General features: G+C 42.6%; 1 protein-coding gene across 4 annotated transcripts in view; it reads right to left on the bottom strand.

Annotated features, from left to right (window-relative positions):
- Positions 1-20,040, bottom strand: part of GCH1 (GTP cyclohydrolase 1) — a 54,199-nt gene extending 34,159 nt beyond the window's left edge. For 3 of the 4 annotated variants that reach the window (XM_059055729.2, XM_067028446.1, XM_067028447.1), the window contains exon 1: positions 19,512-20,001. In XM_059055729.2, the coding sequence (XP_058911712.1) occupies positions 19,512-19,851 (340 nt within the window). In that variant the 5' untranslated portion in view covers positions 19,852-20,001. Of the gene's footprint in view, positions 1-19,511 lie in introns of all 4 variants that reach the window. The other variant, XM_059055728.2, reaches the window with a different exon arrangement.
- Between the last annotated feature and the right edge of the window lie 612 nt (positions 20,041-20,652).

Here is a 20,652-nt window from a genome sequence, read left to right as displayed (position 1 = left end):
GACTGACATAATGACAGAAACTAAGATGACTTTAGACAACCATTCGCACCATCTGCTGAAGTAGGCAGAGCTGCTGCACAGCTCTGATATGCTCCATGAACTTACTTCATAAACTGCAAGTTTGTCAGCAGGAAAGATCCAGTGCATTGCAAAGAAAGTCAAAGTTCGGTTATTTTGGAAATTTTCCTTCCTGCCATCCTTGGCAGAGATAAATTCCCATGTTGCATCTAAGCAACTAAAATATAGCTAAGACAACATGAATGGACCTTGAGGGCATCACGCTAAGTGAAATAAGTCAGACGGAGAAAGACAAACAGTGTATGATCTCACTTATATGTGGAATCTAAAAAAGCCGAACCTGTAGAAACAGAGAGTATAATGGTGCTTACAAGAAGCTGGGAGGGTGGAGGAAATGGGAAGAGGTTAGTCAAAGAGTACAAACTTCAAGTTAGAAGATGAATAAATTCTGCGGATTTAACACACAGCTTTTTAATTATAATTAACAATACTGTATTAAATATTTGAAAGTTGCTAAGAGAGTAGATCTTAAAAGTGTGGTAATCATATTGCAACATATAAGTGTATCAAATCAATACACTGCACATCTTAAATTTATAAAATGTTACATGTCAATTACACCTTAATAAAGCTGGGGAAAAAATACATAGCCAAGGCTATGGAAATAAATGTGCTGGCTGCCCTCAAAAGAGTATTGATATGCATGTTTCAGCAAATACAGTGGCAGTATGCTCTCCCCATCCTCTCAGCAGCCGTTGTTATGAACACAACATCTCTCCCTGAGAGACAAGTTTCATATATGAAGTTAATTAAGACCTTTTTCTTGATCACAACAGTAATGTTTGTTACAGTTTATCTATAAGACATTAAAACACTGAAATGAGAAAATGGAAGCACATAAAATCTCTCTACCCACAATTACTTAACTGGCTCTTAGGGAACCACACGCACAGTAGTTCAAGAAGTAGTATGGTAAAGTAGAAGGAACGTGTTAAATGAGTCCAGAGACCCGAGTTCTCTTTCATGCTCTGTGCAGACTGTGACCTGGGTGGCAGGGTCCTCACAAGTAAAAGGATGGTTTTGAAAAAGTAATTCAACATGACTCCCAGGTTCCTGGTTTGCACAACTCTGCAAGTGTTGGAAATCGATGCCAAATTACAACAGAATTACCCTCCCACTCCGCTGGTCAGCTTCTGAGATGTGCACAGCAACGGCTAGTGGCTTTCTGTACTGAGGAAGAGAAAAGCACCTGTTTTAAACTATTCAGATTTATTCATGGATAAAACTGAAGGTTCCCAATCATATACACTATTAACTCTCAAAGTTACCTAAGCCAAAGAACTCTCATTCTGGTCACAGTTTACTACTCTGAAAATCTGTGGTAAAAGTTTCTTATTTGTGGAAAATAAGATCCTTAAAAGGCTGTTTAAAGAAAGAAACACAGTATATTCAAGGAATCATTAAAAAAATACACACCTGTCAAATTTAGTTTTTTAATTGGATAATTCTGTATACCTTTCACAATCCAGCTGTTTAACTGAAAATGCAATTTACAAAACAGATGGTGGTAACAAGGTCTGGTGTGCAGCAGTTCTAAAGAAAGAGCACACCAATCTGATAAACTATCCATTTGCTTCAAAGCCTTTAATAGGCTCACCCCTCATCATCCTACTTTCACTTATGCCATGAGATTTCACACTGACGAATGTTATGGAACCATCTGTAATGCTATCCGACAAATAAGTACCAGCAGGGTGTGCAAGTCTCTATCATTCATGACAAATGATTAAGGGACAAGGGTTCATCTTTTAGAACAGTGGCTCCCAAATACAGCCAATCATAGGGAGCCTGGGAAAATACAGCTTCCCAAGCCACTCTGACAAAGTCTGATTCACTGGGTGTCGGGGTGATCCCAGGATTACGTCTTTTAAGAACCCAAATGATTCCAATAACCAGTCAAGCTGGGAGCGTAGGTTTTTAAGGGGTGAGAGAGGATGAAGGTTGAAAATGCACCCACTACTAGCTCTAATTTGCTGTTCAGCAAGGCCAAACAGTGGGCAATATAATTCCTCACCATAAACCCTCACCACAGTCACGAAGTCACAGGGTGACAACTTGCACAGAACACTGTGAGCTCTGCACAGGAGGCCTGGTAGAGAGACTGAGGTTGGGGGTGGTGGGGTGAGTGACGAGGAGAGACAAAGGGAAGAAGCTGGAGCCACCTTCAGAGCAGGTGGCAGAGAGGACCACATGGCCCAGCAAAAAATAGAGGAAGGAGGACCTCTCACAAGAAAGTTGTACCTATCTCCCAGAAAAAATATCAGCCATTTAAGAAACCAATTGGCCCCTACAGCCAATGCACTAGAAATCAGTTTCAAAGGTAACATGATCATGTTTCCATAGAAGTCCTGTACTAATTTCCAAGCTGGACACAAATATATCAGACTGTGACCTCAAGATCCTTAAGATCTGAGGAAATACGAAGTCTATGTGTAAAAATATTTGGAGAATGACTATAGCTAAACTACAAAAGCAATAGTTTACATAAAGGGAAAATTATGGGCCAGGAGAAGAAATACAGCTAAATTGAAGATAAAGATTTGAGCCAGGCCTTAAGGATGGATACGAGGAAAGGAAGAGACGGTTTTCTAGAGGACGTGAGGGAAGGAGGTACTATATGAGATGAAATACAGAGGTGAGAAACAATAAAAGGAGAGGTATACTGCCTGAATGGGTCATGCACTGGGCAGAAACCAAATTCCCTTCTGTTTTAGAGCATTTTTTCAAGTTAAAATTTACATTTAGTTCATAACCTCTTTCAAGTCCTGCCATACTCTGCATTGGTCAAAAGTTATTATCCTCGTTTGACAGATGAGGAAACTGATGCTCTATTTGGAAACACTAAGTGCCTGCTGAAGAAGAGCCAACTGCTGGTTTGAGGGCTGGATTTTGACCCCTGTCCTCTGACTTCCAGATGAGAGCCTGATCACCAGCCACCAGAAGTCTGAACCTGGTGAGCCCAGTGGCTGGAAAGCCGAACCAGGAGTTGCTGCAGCCATGAGGTAACAAGGCCCAGAACAGCAAAGGAAATGAAGAGAGCAAATCTGATTCTTTAAAAGAAAAACAAAATATCAATAGTTATATATACGGAGGCTGCAGGAGAAGAGAGGGTCAAGCTAACTGCCAGCCCAGGAGAGCAGCTAGAAAGAGTGGCCTGATAACAATCTCTGCTAGAGCCCAGAGCTGGTGCACCTCAGTCGCAAAATACTGTTTAACCAACTATTTATTTGGTTTATATGCAGGAAAATTCAGTAATTTAATGCTACTTTGACCTTTACTTTCCGAAATCAAACTGGAACAGTTTCAGGGGAGAGGAGAATCACATTAAATCTTCAAACTAATAAAAAGGCTTTTTTTTTAAAAAAAGGAACTTCTCTATGGAAGTTTATCCTAGGAAACCAGTAAAAGATAGCTTTTCAAACCAACTAGAGTCTTACAATCTTCAAGATCCAAATATTGTGTCTCTCCTGATTGTGATATTGCATGAAGAAAACCGCATTCCTAATAAAAAATGTTTTCCCTGAATTTAATCAAGTCTTTAGACCTAACTTCCAGTTTCCAGGAATATGAGGGATAGAGAAACAAATTAAATGAAAACAAGAAGAAAAGAATCACACAAATCTCAAAGGTGGAATAGCTTACAGGATAGCTGACAATCTCTGATAAATCGGGGGGGGAGGAGGGTAGTAGGAACTTTTCTAGATTTAAACCTAACAATCAAATGCAAATGCATGGATACTGAGTGGGTCCTAGTGTGAACAACTCATGAGTGAAAGACATTTGGGACAACTGGGGAAATCTGAATGTAGATTAGGTACTAAATGATATGAAGGAATTAATAGTTAGTTTTACTACGGATAGTATAAATGGTTAAGAAGAAAAACACCTTCAAGGGTGACATTTCACCGCTAAATACACATCTCTGATTTGCTCTCAGTAAAAGAACAGACCATACCAATATGACAAAATGTTAATTTTGAATCTAGGTAATAAGTATACAGCTGTTCCTCATACAATTTTGTCTACTTTTGTGTTTGGAAATTTTACATAATAAAAATTAAAAGTAAAATAAAATGTCATGATTCTAACAGAATATCAGTTTTCTTGGTATTACTGTTTAACGACAAATCCAACAATTCCTCTTCTAATTGATATAAAGCTTTATTAATAGACTGAAACCTCAAGTGCTAGTATGACTAGCAACTGCTTACTCTTCTTGGAGAAGTGTCTACAATACTCTTGAGGGGAAAGTCTTTAAACAAATGCTTTGTCCAAGCAAAGGGGCTATAGGTTAGAAGATCAACCCTAAAGAGCATATTGATGAAGAACCTTTTAAAAAATCTGCGTCACAAGAAAAATAAGAGAGACTTGTTGCCATAGAAACCATCTGTGTGGCTTGAATGTTTCAAAGGAAAACAGCACCTCTAGCAACAAAAGAAGCCTGAGGTCCTTGCTAGGACCTCACCTGTCAGCTGCTGGAAGTCAACAGAGTGAGCAAAGAGAGAATGCCGACAAGCGTGCCCATACTACAGAGACCTCAGCGAGACAATCCAACTCCAGTCTAACTGCCTTTCCCTGCAGACCAGATCCACAATAGTCTTGAAAGTGACTTGTGCAGGGTCATAAACTAGTTAGTGCAGATGCTGTGACCAGTCCAGACTAGTTTCTTCCCATTATACCAGGATGAGTCTTTGTTAACACTAAAATGGTTTGAGAACACCAAATGGACCCTTAGCATCAATATTATATCAGTGAACATTTCTAACATGCTAAATATGTAGCTAAAAGACTTGTCTCCCTCTTATAAACTACTTCACTTGTAAAGGGCCACCCTTGAAAAGGCTCAGTTTATTGTGCTGGAGGAGTATAGAAAGAAAGAGTTAGCTATTAAAATGAGAGGAAAAAAACAGCATGGGCTAAGCTTGGCCTCCACTGAGGCAAATCCTGAAGGCGCTGACAGCTGGAGGCTGTCAGCTAACTGCACCTTACCCTTATGGCTGAAAGGCAAATTGTTTCTGATGGGCATTCAGAGTGGCACTCCTCCACAGTTGCCTGTGCATTAACAGAAGCACTTATATCTTGAAGGCGTGGTGAGCTAGAGAGGTGTGATCTACAGCAGTTCTACCTTAAAGTGGTCTGGAGTTCTGCAGAGTCCTCGCCCAGTTAGCAGCCTCTCAGTTGAACTCCAGCACCCAGTACCTCCATCACTGCTCATGAACATCTTACTGTGAGTGCATAAACTATACCATTGGTGTAATTGTATTTTAAGCTATTTTAGTGACAAATTCCTTGTTTGGGACGTTTGTCAATGGCCTCTGTTGAACTGGGCTCTGATTCCTATTTAGAATAAAAACTAATACATGTATGATCATGCCTCACATCAACAGCCATGAACTTCACTGAAACAGCATCTGGACCAACCAGACCTCAAAAAGATTCAACCCAGAATTCAGCAACTGCCAATCTCCTCACCTAAACCTGGATGCTTGTTCACAGAACTCTAGAGAGGCAAAAGGTGTTGACTGGTGGAGGTGGCAGGGGGATGGATTCTCATGGTTAGCAGCCAAAACCAAAAAAAAAAAAAGAGGAACAATTAGAGGAAGAGAGCAGGCATAAGGGCCAAATACCACAGAACAAGCCTCATGTAGGACTTCTGCCTCAGTCTCCAGCTCCAGCGTGAGAAGGAGACAGAGTGGATTTTCAAAACAGGCTATGCACTAAGCTATGCACTAAACTAAAATGCTAACTTGCCCTCGCGAGGAGGTGGTGATGGAAGAGAATTTTAAAATGCAGGCAAGAGGCTGGAACACAACAAAACATTACAGCCGTGGTGAGGAAAGACAGGAGGAAATCAGTCAAGTGCTTCTGGAAGGAAGAGATCTACTCGATGTCTATAAAATCACTCTGGCACTGATGGATGGGAGCAGGACAAGCTAGGAGGCAAGACAGCCAGTAAAGAAGTGAGAGATGAATAAGAGTCAGAGCAAGAGAAGGTAAAAGAGTTAGAGATATTCAGGAAGTGTAAGAGTCAGGACTTGGGGCACAAGTAACCAAGGGGATTAATGAGAAGGAAGAATTACAAGAGGAAATGAACGACCAGATTATAAAGCCTGGACAAGCAACATGTGTTCAGGTAAAGTTGTTTGTTCATTAGAAGGGCTGACTGGTCAAAATGGACTTTAGAAACATCAGAGAAAGAAGCCAGCCCTAATGCCTTCCAATGCTGATCTTTAAAAAGTTTAAAATAAACCTGCTTTGAAAGCTTCATTTAATTTTAACTCTATGGTACAGACAACTATGAATATTAGTGTATTCTTTTTATTCCAGAACACCTAAGAGCATAATCTTCTCTTAACTATCATGGACTATTTGTTTAAAAAAAAAAATTCAAAATGAATTTCCTTCTAGGTTCAGCTCAAAATCTACCTCCTCCATAGTCATCTGTGGTTTCAAGTCTCTCTGCCATAAGAACCCACCTTCCTTCTGACCACACAGGACCCCACTTGCTCCTCTCTGCAGGAACTTAGTGTCTGGTCCCGGCTAGCACAGACCAGAGGCTCCCTGAGGGCCAAGCCAAGGCCAACCAGTTTTGCTTCCCATTTAACAGTTAGCTCAGGGTCATTCACAGGCCTGATGTTTGATAAATAAATATGCACACAGTTAATACATCTTCAATTCTAAAGATTTCTTAAAGTAAGAAAATAAAATACTTACAAATTTAAGAACATACAACATTCTACAGATGAGTTACTGGCTCAAACAAGGACCAAACGGTTCTTTTCTAACTTTAAAATGATGCTCTTAACACGGACGAACCTTGAAGACATTATGCTAAGTGAAATAAGCCAGACACAAAGGACAAAATGATATGATTCCACTCATATGAGGTCCCTAGAATACTCAAATGCAGAAAGTAAAATAGAGGTTTCCAAGGGCTTAGAGGAAAGGGGGACCAGGGAGTTACTGGTTGATGAATATGGTTTCAGTGTGGGATAACGAAAATGTTCTGGAAATAGACTGTGGTGATGGTTGCACAGCAATGCGAATGTACTTAATGCCACTGAACTATATACTTAAAAATGGTAGGGGCCTCCCTGGTGGTGCAGTGGTTGGGAGTCCGCCTGCCGATGCAGGGGATGCGGGTTCGTGCCCCGGTCCGGGAGGATCCCACATGCCGCAGAGCGGCTGGGCCCGTGAGCCATGGCCGCGGAGCCTGTGCTCCACAACGGGAGAGGCCGCAACAGTGAGAGGCCCGCCTAACACACACAAAAAAGGTAACTTTATGTCGTGTATGTTTTAAAGCAAACATAAAAAAAGAATATACAACATTCAACTGTATGCACTTCAACACAGTTGCAAACATGCAGTAGGAAACACAATTGGGTAAGTTGGTAGAGATGCAACATAATTATGTTGTATTATTTTGCCTAATTATTCAAAGAGAAGATAAATTGTAACTCAAATTTACATATCATTGTAGTTACAGAAAAAATTACTTTAAATAAAAGGAAAGATTAAGAATTTATAACTGCACTTAAGAAAAAGCACAAACCCTAAAAACAAAGATTTAAAACAGAACTGAAAAGTTTCCAAATAGTAAAACCATTAAAACAGACTCACATTTGTAAAGTATAAATGATCAAAATATAATTAAATGTGCTTTAGACAAAATGTATAAAATTTTGGTTTTCAAACATCTCCCTCAAAAGATTAAGTGGGGAAAAGTTTGTTAGTTATTAATCCACCTTTGAACTGAATGTAATTTAGCTAAATTTTTTGCAATTATTCACAAATTCCCCTGATTAAAAATTTCATGAACTATCTTAAAGTCAGGATGTTAAGAAATGCCTCAAAACTAAAATTACTTGGCTTTCTGTTCGCTAGAATTCAAGAAGAAAAACAGAATGCCTATGGATTACACTGCTCACATCTTAAATGGCTCTTCATATGAAAATGTAACATAGGCACTTAAAACCTGAGGGGGCACGATGTCCATTGGAACATGAGCACTGTCGTCACACACACCTGGGTTTTGCTCTGTGCCCTCTGGCAAGTGACTTGACCAAAGGTCTCTCAGTTTCCAACTCTTTATAATGAGTACAGCCTCCAAGTTGACAGGAGGATCATATGAGATCACACGCATACAACCTGGCCCACTTCCCAGGGTTTGGGTGCCCATGTGCTTCTCTTTAACACCTAACACTTTCATTCACCAGCAACCAGCACATTGCTGTCTTGATACACACCAAGTGGAAGCTCACATGATCCTACCAGTCAGGAAAAAATACCTCAAAAATTTTATTTTCTGTAATTTGTTAAATTACTTCCTAAAGTCCTACAATCTGGCTTCTGAGCACATTAAGCTATTGAAACTACTAACAACACCTTCAAATAAAATCTCAGTACTCATTGCTAACATAGACAAAATGTCTATATCACTTCATACATGCTGGGCATTTCTCTCAGCACTATATGTACTAACTCACTTAATCCTCACAATAACCCTATAAGTTGGATGATTACTATTAACTGCCCCATTTTACAGATCAAGCAATTAAGGCACAGCTGGTCAGTAACAGGATTTGAAGCCAGGCAATCTGACTCAAGTCTACTATGTCTCGGGACCTTTTCCTTCTGTTCCACGTTCCTTTTAAAACCATTTTCTGCCAACACTTACCCTCCTGGATCTCCTGCCTCTCACGTCTCCCTTTAGGGCAGTCTCTGCTGGTTCTTCTCTCACTCTCCTTAGTGTCAGAATGCTGACATCTCCTCACTCCTTTGAGGAGCTCAGGAACTCTCCAAGCTTAACTCTCAGCTTTATACCGATAATTCACAAATTTGAATTTCTAGCGTTAAACCACTGTGCCATCTCTTGGCCTGTTTAAGTCACTCCCTTTTCCTCTGCACAAATGCAAATTCTAACCACCCTCATCTCAAAATCCGGTCCAGTTGCTTTTGGTGTATAACAAAACATCCCAGAATTTAGTGGTGTACAACTATTTTATTATGTCCTGGGATTCCAAGGGTCAGGAATTCAGACAAGGCACAGGAGAGATGACTGGCCTCTGGTCCACAATGTCTGGGGCTCAGTGGGAACGACTAGTTGGCTGGGGACTGGAATCACCTGGGGGAGTCTTTACTCACATGTCTAGTGTTTGGTGCTAGCTGTTGGGTGGGACCCCAGCTAAAGCCATCAGCTGGAACACCCAGTTGTGGCCTCGCCATGTGGCAGAGCTTCCTCACAGCATGGCAGCCTCAGAGTAACTGGACACTACATGGCGGCTCAGGGCTCCAGAGTATCCCACATTCTTAAAACACTTTCTAATTAATCCAACCCCATAGTTCTTCCTCCTCATAAAAGAAGGAATATATTAAGCATCAGGTGCTTTTTGCATACCTTCTTAATTCTTGTAAGAGCCCAGGCAAAGCAGGTATTACCATTCTTTATAAAAAGAGAAAGATGAAAATTAAGTTTGGAGACATGCCAGTAATTATACAGATAGTTAAGGGACAAGGTCACATTCAAACTCAGTCTCTTTCTTTACACTATATGGATCACAATGAAGATCAAGCTTGCAAATATATACATCTAACTATTTTCCTCTAATTCCAGGGTAAAGGTTTTCAGTAACCAGATTTTTCTTATCAGCTAGCCCTTAAAAAGTTGTATTTCCCTTGCTCCTAGATTTGAAACAACTTTGTCACAATGTTTTTAATTTATCTATCTGAAAATACATGTACATACTTCAAAAATAAAAAACTGAATATATAGTGAAAAGTCTTGCTTCTACTCTGGTCTGCCATCTGCCCAGTTCATATCCCTGATTAACATATAACCAATTGTATATCCTCCAATTCTTAATGTCAATATAAACATTTCATTGTCCCCCCCAACATAACTCCTCTGCATCATTTAGCCATTTGAAGGGACGAGACATACAGGATGGTTCTTTTCATGGCTGCAGTGACTAACCTTGAGCATATGTCATTTCATGTATGCAATTCCCAGAGGCAGGATTTTCAAATAGGATATGTGTATTTGTATTTAATAGATGTTGCCAAATTATCCTCCATAAAGATGGCTACACTCTCAACAGTAACATTTGTTTCCCTATAACTTCCATAATGTAATGCAGTATCAAGATTCTAGACTTTGGCCAATCAAACAAGGAAAAAGTGTATCTTTGGGTGGTCTGTGTGCATTTCTCTTATTGAAGGTGAAGTCAAGCATCTTTCCATGTATTTAAAAGTCATTTGTATTTCCTTTCCTGTGAATTGTCTGCTTACATGCCTTGCCAATTTTTCAATTGTGTTTTTGGCCTTTCTCTCACATTAATTTCTAGTATCTCTTTTATATTAGTATGATTATCCTGTTGTCTACAATATGAATTGTAAATATTTCTTCCCAGTTTATCATTTCTGTTGGTATTTGACCTGTGAAAGTTCTTAGTTTTTATATAAAGTAACAATTATTTTCTTTTATGGTTTCTAGATTGAGGCATAATTAGGTCAATCTCCAGTGCGGAATTAAAGAAATATTTTAGAGAAATTAACAACCTTATATATCTTTAAGCTTTATTTACTTTTAAACTTACTGAATAGTTGCAAAGATGGCCTAAAGAGTTCCCATATATCTTCTTTATAGAAGAACTCCAGTTAATAAATTCAGAAGGAATTAAAGAACCAAACATCATTATTTTTCAACTTCTAAAAAATACTGGATCTAGGCAATCACCAATGGCTTCTAAAGTCAAGTGAAATGCTGGTGGAAAGCTCTGTAATGGACAAGTTAGGCTGATAACGCTTAAAGCTAATCGGTTTTAACATCACAAAAAGACAACTAGATATTTAACTGCTTACAGATGGAAGCACGTGCCACCACCTATGAAGTATTCTTGACTAAATTTAAGAGTTATTTGGTGGGGGCGGGAGTGGGGAGAAGCAGGAAGGCAAGCATCTAAATCTATCTGCTAGTATATAAGCAACACAGGAGCTAAAGGAACATGTTAAATTAAATCGTGAGAAAAAAAACGAGCAGAACCCAGAATGTGCGAAATTCTATAGGACAAGTGACCCTGTTTCTTCAACAAATTGTTAAGGGATAAAAAAGAATACCAAACTAACAAATTTTTTAAAAACTTGAAGACATTTATCAAATATAACACGTGAATCTTGTCTGAATCCTTATTCAAACAACCCAATTTGTAAAGAGATACCTGTGAGAAAAATCAAAGAAATGTAAATATTGGTTAGATATTTGATATTAAGGAATTACTGTTGATTTCAAGTATGATAATTTTTTTAATTTATTTATTTATTTTTTTTGCGGTACGCGGGCCTCTCACCGCTGTGGCCTCTTCCACTGCAAAGCACAGGCTCCGGACGCGCAGGCTCAGCGGCCACGGCCCACGGGCCCAGCCGCTCCACAGCATGTGGGATCTTCCCAGACCGGGGCACGAACCCGCGTCCCCTGCATTGGCAGGTGGACTCTCAACCACTGCGCCACCAGGGAAGCCCAAGTATGATAATATTTTTAAGTCTCTATTTTCAAGATATAGTAAAGTATTTATCAATGAAGTGACATATCTAGGATTTGCTTTAAAATAATTCAGTGGGGGAAGGTGTGTGACAAGAGGAATGAAGCAAGACCTATGTTTATGTTAAAGGTTGGGTGATGGGCACATAGGAACTCATTATACTATTCTAATTTTGTGTACATTTGAACACTTCTACAATAATTTAAAAATTGACTGCAATCCTGACAGATTTTCTAGAGAATCTTCCCCATGAGAATTGTGATGTGCCAGGGAAACACGCCAGTTGCTTCAATTGATACCTTGGAATAATATGTTGACTGGATACAGAAGAAGCCATCTCACCAAATAGGTGAGTTTCTACAGGCTCAGGACTCTATGAAGGACACAAAGATGTCTAAAGGATGACCTCTGGCCTAGAATAGAAGTGTTCAGGAGATCCAGTAGAAATAACTTCCATGGCTTTACCATAAAGCTAATCCCCTACGTTTTTCTTTAGTGTATAAAAAAGCCAGGATTTATTGAGCACCTATGCACAGAGCACTGTGGTAGGAGAAAGACAAGTGTTAAGAAGGGGTCCTTGGCTTCCCTGGTGGCGCAGTGGTTGGGAGTCCACCTGCCGATGCAGGGGACACAGGTTCGTGCCCCGGTCCGGGAAGATCCCACATGCTGTGGAGCAGCTGGGCCCGTCAGCCATGGCTGCTGAACCTGCGAGTCCGGAGCCTGCGCTCCGCAACAGGAGAAGCCACAACAGTGAGAGGCCTGTGTACTGCAAAAAAAAAAAAAAAAAAAAAAAAGAAGGGGTCCTTGTGGGGTTTTTTTTCAATATTTATTTATTTGTCTGCGCCAGGTCTTAGTTGCTGCACACGGAATCTTACTTGCAGCCTGCGGGATCTTTAGTTGCAGCACGCAGGCTCTTAGCTGCGGCATGCGGGATCTAGTCCCCTGACCAGGGATCGAACCCGGGCCCCCTGCATTGGGAGCGTGGAGTCTTAACCACTGGACCACCAGGGAAGTCCCAAGAAGGGATCCTTGTCTTTAAGAAATTAATTCAAACATTCATCAAGTCATCTACATGTGCTGGGCAATTTGCTAGGCATTCAAAGGTGAGTACAGACAGTCCCTCTTCTAAAAAACTGTGACTGAGGCTATAACAGAACCAAATTCTAGTGAGTAAATGTCCTCTCAATCTTGAGTATAACAAATTTACCTTGATTCAAACAATCTTTGATTAACCCCAATCTAACTTATCCTTCAGTCTAATTGCCATAAATTCAATAGAGAATGTATAACCATAGGGAACATATTCATTACATAAACTGGAGTTATGAATTGTTCATATAATCTAGAATCCATAACCTAGGATTCATCAAAGATTAGATAGTTGCCCTCTCCTGGCAAATTTTATTACTGCAGACTGACTTAACCAAATACTGGACTCAAATAGAGGTATACTGCAAATGAGTCAGTGGGGGAATGCCCAGGCATAGAAGAGTTTCTAGAGCCGGACAAATAAAACAGCAGAGGGCCTCCCTGCTGGCACAGTGGTTAAGAATACTTCTGCCAATGCAGGGGACATGGGTTCAAGCCCTGGTCCAGGAAGATCCCACATGCCGCAGAGCAACTAAGCTTGTGCGCCACAACTACTGAGCCTGCTCTCTAGAGCCGACGAGCCACAACTACTGAGCTCATGTACCACAACTACTGAAGCCCACGTGACTAGAGCCTGTGTTCCACAACAAGGGAAGCTGCCGCAATGAGAAGCCCACGCACTGCAATGAAGAGTAACCCCCACTTCCTGCAACGAGAGAAAGCCTGCATGCAGCAACGAAGACCCAACGCAGCCAAAAATAAATAAATAAAATAAAATAAAAAAGAAAAGAAAACAGCAGAGAAGATACAAAAAGGGAAGGGGAGGGGAGGTGATTCAAATAAATCAGTAAAATATTATGATTAAAATTCAATAGACTATGAGAGATTATGATGATTCTCATTCTCTATCATTCTCCCAGTGCCGCTATTTTTCAGATATCATCTTGTGCAAGTTCTCTCTGTGCCCCAGTTTCCTTATCCCTAAAAACAGGGCTAATATTACCTACCCCGTAGGGTTATTGTGAGGATCAGTGAGGCAATACATGTAAAGATCTCACAACTGGGTTCAGCACATAGTAATCAGGAGTGTTTGTTGTTATTCAGATGTCAGCTCAAGCATCCACACTTCCCATCTCCTAGCATAGATCAAGTTCCTTTGGTAAATGCTTTCTCTGAGCTGTGTTCTTTTGATCACTCGATTTCTCCATCTATAATCACACTCATCCATGTGATTCTGATGAATATCTGTTTTAGTCTAATAGACTGTCTGTTCCATGAGGGAAGTAACCATATCTGGTTTTGCTGAGCCTGCTTCCCAGCATTCAGCGCAGTGGTTGGCACTCAGTGAATAAATTAAATGAAATTATAAAGTTCCCAGTCAGTCTTATGAATAATAGCATTTAACACTGGTATAGGTTACACTGTGTTGAAGGTTAAGTTGAAGTCCTAAAGCTCAATGCCTCAGAATGTGACCTTGGAAATAGAGTAACTGCAAATGTAATTAGCTAAATTAAGATAAGGCATACTGGTGTAAAGTGGATTCACTCCTATGTGACTGATGTCCTTAAAGAGGGAAATCTGGACACCAACAGAAGCAGACATGGGAGTAATGCAGTTGCCAGCTAAGGAACACCAAGGATTGACAGCTACCATCAGAAGCTGGGAAGAGGCAAGGAAGGACCCCTCCCCATTCCGTGTGATTTTCAGAGGGAGTATGGTTCCACCAACACCTTGATCTCAGACTTCTAGTCTCCAGAACTGTGAGACAATAGATTTCTGTTGTTTTAAACAGTCCAGTCCGTGGTACTTTCTTATGGCAGTCCAGTGAAACTAAAACAAGTACCAGTTTGTTTAGTATTTCAAAGTTATGTGTAGGACTTTTCCTCCCAGGCCAGAAAAAAATGTTAACAGATACTACATTTTTAAAAGAAACTAGTAAGACTAGATTTTCTCCTCCATTCTCAATGACTCTTAACAGCTTTAATCAACTTTGACTACTCCTAAGTTCCAGTCATACACTTCAACAGTCTTGTTATTTTTTTCTTCTTTATTCATAGTACCTTTTCTGGCAATACACAGAACTAAGTCCTATGTAAGAAGTATTCATTAACAAAATAAAAATGAAACTTATTAGTGAATCAAGATTTAAATGAACTATACACATCTAAAATAGCACCTCTCAATAATGAGATTAACTTTTCTACAACCTACTTTAAAACATGGGACAGGGGCTTCCCTGGTGGCGCAGTGGCTGAGAGTCTGCCTGCCAATTCAGGGAACACGGATCCGTGCCCCGGTCCGGGAAGATCCCACATGCCGCGGAGCGGCTGGGCCCGTGAGCCATGGCCGCTGAGCCTGCGTGTCCGGAGCCTGTGCTCCGCAAAGGGAGAGGCCACAGCAGTGAGAGGCCAGCGTACCGCAAAAAAAAAAAAAAAAAAAAAAAATGGGACATAAACTCACCTTTTGCCCACAATATGGGAGGCTATGATAAATAAGTATTATCACATCTTAGAAGTTGTTACAATTCTTAGTTCATCATGGCAGTCTGATGTGGTAAATCACAGATGTTCATGATTCAAAAAGAAAAATCTTTTGTGAGTGCTGGCACGTTTCAGTATGAAGTGGCTAAGACTCATTTTTTTGTAAATAAACTATCTAACTGCCTCGCTTTAGCTTTAGAGAATAGTTGTCATCTTGTAGTGAACATGGTTGAAGCAGGATGGGGAAACAGTCAAGAAGTCCATCACTGGGACTTCCCATGTGGTGCAGTGGTTAAGAATCTGCCTGCCAATTCAGCGGACATGGATTCGATCCCTGGTTTAGGAAGATCCCACATGCCGCAGAGCAACTAAGCCCGTGCGCCACAACTACTGAGCCCGTGTGACACAACTACCGAAGCCCAAGTGCCTAGAGCCCGTGCTCCGCAACAAGAGAAGCCACCACACTGCAATGAAGAGTATCCCCCGCTCGCCACAACTAAAGCCCGCGCACAGCAACGAAGACCCAACACAGCAAAAAATAAATTTAAAAAATAAAATAAATAAATTTATAAGAAGTCCATCACCTGTGATACCATCTCCTCTTCCTGCATTATATACAGGCTCACAGGCTTCCCAAATTGTCAACTTGATTTATGAAAACTGCCTTGGCATCCTGGATAAGACCAGCTAAAACCTACTTCAACTAGCAATGTGACAGAAGACTCAAGACTCTTGTGTACTCCCATAAACTTATAAAAAGGACAACTGATGAGACAAGTTACATTCACTTAACCTTTGATGGATAATACTATCTAAGAGGTTGTTTCCATTTATACCCAGGAGAGGACAGGGGAAGGGAAGGGTCAGACACAAGAACATGAAGATCAAACACCTCAGGCAACAGCAGACCCTCCAATTTAATTAGGATTCTGAATTTTAAAGATAGTGGAAATATAGGAAATATACAGAAAAGAAGACCTCATCAAAGGTTCTCTGAATATGTAAGAGAACTAGGATGTGGTTAAATTGAAATGGGATAGCAACAGATAAAGATGAGCTGGTCCAAGGATCACCCTGTGATGCTATTCAAAGGACAGCCATTCCTGGGAGAGGTGATAGTGTCTCCTCCAGCCCTCCCTCCACTACAAGCTACAGCCCAGTGGTGAACAGTAACCAGGAGACTTGCACAACCTTGACAGAGCCCCATTACAGGTGACCACAGATGCACCCATAATAAGGTACATACTGGAAAGTAAAGAAAGGTATATCATGCAAGGGTCATGAAAATACACTGCGGTGCAGGGAGAACTGACAAATTCCCCAAACACCAGAAATTAACATCAATTCACTCAAGAGGAGCTAAAAAAAATAATTTGGGGAATGTAAAGTACCAACTTATTTTATTTATTTTATGTTTTACAAAACTTAAGTCAACACTAGTAACAAGTAATTAATATACAGAGATATAAAAGATGTTAAGTATCTTATCTACAAGCATAGAAAAGTGACAGTTTCAAAGAAGTTTGCTTCTATCCAAAATAATCTATAGTGGTCATTGACTTATACTCTCTAAAGAAATAAAAATTAGGGATTGGGTGGGAGTGTTTTCTCTATTACTTACTCTGTATTTTCTATAGATTTAAAGTATCCTTCCTTCTCCCACCCAGGTTGGTCCAAGGCCTGGACCACCACCATTTCAGGTTCATTCCTTTAAGTTCAGCATCATCCTTGTCATCCTCTCCTCTCTGTCTTCTATTTATGTACCTCCAAGAAATCAATATTAAGTCCTTAAGTGTGATCCTCTAGACAGAGGCTTTCAAACTTTTGACCACAACAAATACAAAAAATACTACATTCTACAACTGGAGCCAGTACATACCAGAAAAAATCATACCTATAAAACCTACTTGTAAGCTTCTCAAAACATTTACCCATACTACATATGATAGACTGATTTTCTCCATTCTACTCCACCTTATTTTAATGCTGGTGACCCAAGTATTAGGTCCAAACTCAGTTTGAAATGCCTAGCAGAGAAGATACACTGACATCTCACCAAGTAGCAACATAAGGAAGCAGGTAAGAGTTCTGCATTCAGGCTGCCTAGATTCCAACACCAGCTCTACCACCTGAAGCTGTCAACCTCTCTGCCTCAGTTTCCTTATCATGGGGTAAAAGGGCAGTGTTTACCTCAAAAATGAGGATTAACCAAAGACCATCCACATAAAGCATTTAGAGCATAAAAAGTATTCAATTAATGGCTATTAATAATTCTTAAATGGTCTGTGACATTTTCACTGTTGTAAAATACATATAACACTCATCATCTTAACCATTTTAAAATGTGCAATTCAGTGGCATTTAGCACATTCACAATGTGTGCAACGACCACCACTCTCTAGTGCTAGAACATTTTCATCATCCCAAAAGGAAACCTGGAACCCATTAAGCAGTCACTCCCCATTCCACCCTCTCCCCCAGGTCCTCTTGGGTAGGGAGATGATTAGATTAGAGTCCCCCTAATCTGATTTCTGTTCCTAGGTCCATATGGACTTTTTAAATAATAAATTAACACTTGACTAGAACTGTCTTCTAAGGTAGAATGAAGTGTTCTTTGCAGTCATTATTCCCATGGCTCATGAGACAAACTTCTGCTAATCATTTCTTAAGTAAACCTTTTGAGACACTTTAGGTCTCAAAAGTCAGGAGGACCTCCCCTACTCTTGAGGTCAGAAATCCCTCTCTCCTGTGAATTCTATTAGCGCGATTACCAAAGCCTGAACAAGTGCGGTGGACACTTTCAGTGTCCACAAGAGGCAGACTGAGCAAGGCCCTAAGATGTTTCTTCATTACATCGTGGAATATCACCAAATGGTAGAATATTCACCAAATGAAGAATGTTTATTCTTCAGTCTTTGCATTTTGAAATTCTGTATTTGAGGGTCCAAACTTTTACCAACAAAGGTTTAAAAAGTAAACTTGGACACAGAACTAGATATCCATTTCTTGGCTTTAAGATGTAGTGTCATTTCCTTTATGTGCCTCACCCCTCTCACACTGATTTCCCACCCTTCCTTTGGGGTGGGGGAGACTGGGCAAAAATAACTGTGTTTCCCAGAATCTATTCAGGAAGTCTCCAGAAACTTGATTGGGGAAATAACCTGAGCAGGGAGGTTATCTTGCAAAGCATCACTGTTATTCTTTTAGAAATGGTGAAGGCAGAAGGCTTCGTAGGCCAAAGGTATAAATGTCACCAAGAGGTACAGAGATGTGAACTGGAAAACAACGCCCTTGGTCCGAGCTATGCAAGTCAGATCTTTTTTATTTTTTTAATTAATGACCAGCATCACTCACCCAGCAATTAGGCAGCGAAGTCCTCAATCATTTTCCACAGCCACCCCGCGCCCCCTACTTCCCGGCCTCCTGGGCAAAAGCCTGACCCTCCTCAGGCGCCGAAAGCACTGGGCCAACCCGGCTCCTTTGGGATGCGTGGGTGGGAAGTGGGTGATAGAGGGACTCCGGGTCCCACGGCCCAGCGAACCTCCCCGACTCCCAGGAAGTCGCTTTCCTGCTTTGGGGTTTGGGGAGTGGGGGAGAAAAGGCGGAGAAGGCTTTAAGCAGCAAACTAACCCCCCAAAAACCTCACACTTCAAACTCCAGGAAAGCCCATGTCCAGAACTATGCCAAATTCTGGCAAAGTCCTGAGCTGGAGTGAACTGTATGTGAACAAAAGAGAATTACGACTTTCGGTGCACCCGGGTACCCTGGCAAGTCAGCGAGAGTGAGGGTCCCCGAGTTTGCAGCAAAGAATCACCCCCCGCTTCAGACACACAAAGCCAAGGCTTCACCCCAGACCTACCAAAAATGAGACATCCAGAAGAGAAATGACCTAGGAAGCCGTCACTTCCACGAGCCCAGGTGCACGTTCCTCAGGCATCCGGCCCTGGGCGCTCAGGCGACAAGCGCTCCAGGCTCCCACCCGGGGGCGGAGGTAAGGGGCGTGGGGAGGCTCTGGGACCGCGGTCCCGCCAACCCGAGGCTGGAGGAGAAGGCCGCGTGCAGCGAGCGGGGAGGACCCCGCGAGGGCCGCTTCAACCAGTCCCCGGGTGGAGAGGCCACTGACTCCCACCGCGCCCGAAATGCGTCCCACGCAGGGCCCTCTCCTTGGCCGGACGGCTGGGCAAGGGCCGAGGGCGGGCTTCGAAAAGTGACAGCACTCGGCTTCCTCCGCCAAGAGTGAGCAACTCCGGGAACTTCCCGGAGCCGGCGCGTGCTTCCTGCAGCCACCTCCCCAGTGCCGGGCACGCCGGCCGGCGGGAGCACTGACCTGAGATGGTCTCCTGGTAGCCCTTGGTGAAGAACTGCATGGCCGTGGCCGCCCTCCAGGGCGTCTTGAGCAGCCCCTGCCGCTGGGGGTCTTCGCCCAGCGAGCGCAGGATGGACGAGTAGGCGGCCGCCAGGTTGGGGAGGTTCAGCTCGTTGTCCTCCTCGCTGCGGGGCCGCTCGCCCTTCCAGCCGTCCGCCGGCTGGACGCTCTTGCTCTCCGGCCGCGGCGGCTTCTCGGTGGGCGTGCTGGGCCTGGGCCGCGGCGGCTCCCCCTCGGGGAACCCATTACTGCACCGGGCGTCCCGCGGCTTCGCCTGCACCCGCCCTGGGCCCTTCTCCATGGACCTGCCGCTCCCGCCCCGGAGGGACCCTCGGACGCGTCAGTGGCTGCAATTGAACTTCGCCGGCGGGCAATGAGCTGTGACCGGAGTCACCTGAAGAATGTAGGCCTCGGGCCAGGTGTACGCTCCAAGCCCGGAACAGACGAGACTGAGGAGTGCCGGAGCGCCTCCTTTTTATGGGTTGGCGGCTCGGCCGGCGCGCCGCGGTGCGTTTCCATTGGCCGAGGCTCCTGGCGTCATGGCGCTCACTCCGCCCCTTCTCTCTGCCCTCCGCCGGGTGCTCTGGAAGCCGGGCACTGTGGCGCGGACTTTGTCCCAGTCCGTGGCGTGGACTTTGTCCGAGTCCGTGGCGCGGACCTTGTCCGAGTCCCTACCGCGCCAGGAAGGAGGATTGGGTTGGACCCCTCCGGCTGTTGCCGGATGAACCGAATCCTAAAGGGGGCAGGTGTTCGGAGCTGGAGCCTCGGCGAGGGGAGGCAAGGTCTGAGTGCCTCTCCTCTTAGGGCAAAGAGGACACTGCATCAGAAGTGTTCTGGTCGCCTCGCCCTGTGAAAGATGAGCAAACAGGTAGCCTCGCCGGGGAAGAGACTGGGTTAAAATGTAGGTATGGAAACCAACTCATACTTTTAGGGCAAGAGAATAATATGAATTGAAACGATTGCATTCGTTAGTTAAAAACATGTCCAACGCACCTGCCTCCAGCCACTGTCAGGAGGAATGTTACACCAAGTGGTCCTTAAGTGAGTCCCTATACCTAGGAGGACGGTATCTGTGGTGGCCAGAACTTTGACCCTGCAGAAA

Source organism: Kogia breviceps, chromosome 3 (genome assembly GCF_026419965.1).
Source record: "Kogia breviceps isolate mKogBre1 chromosome 3, mKogBre1 haplotype 1, whole genome shotgun sequence".
Classification (NCBI taxonomy): domain Eukaryota; kingdom Metazoa; phylum Chordata; class Mammalia; order Artiodactyla; family Physeteridae; genus Kogia; species Kogia breviceps.
Note: the sequence above shows the minus strand (reverse complement) of the source record. Positions and strands in the feature narration are given on the sequence as shown.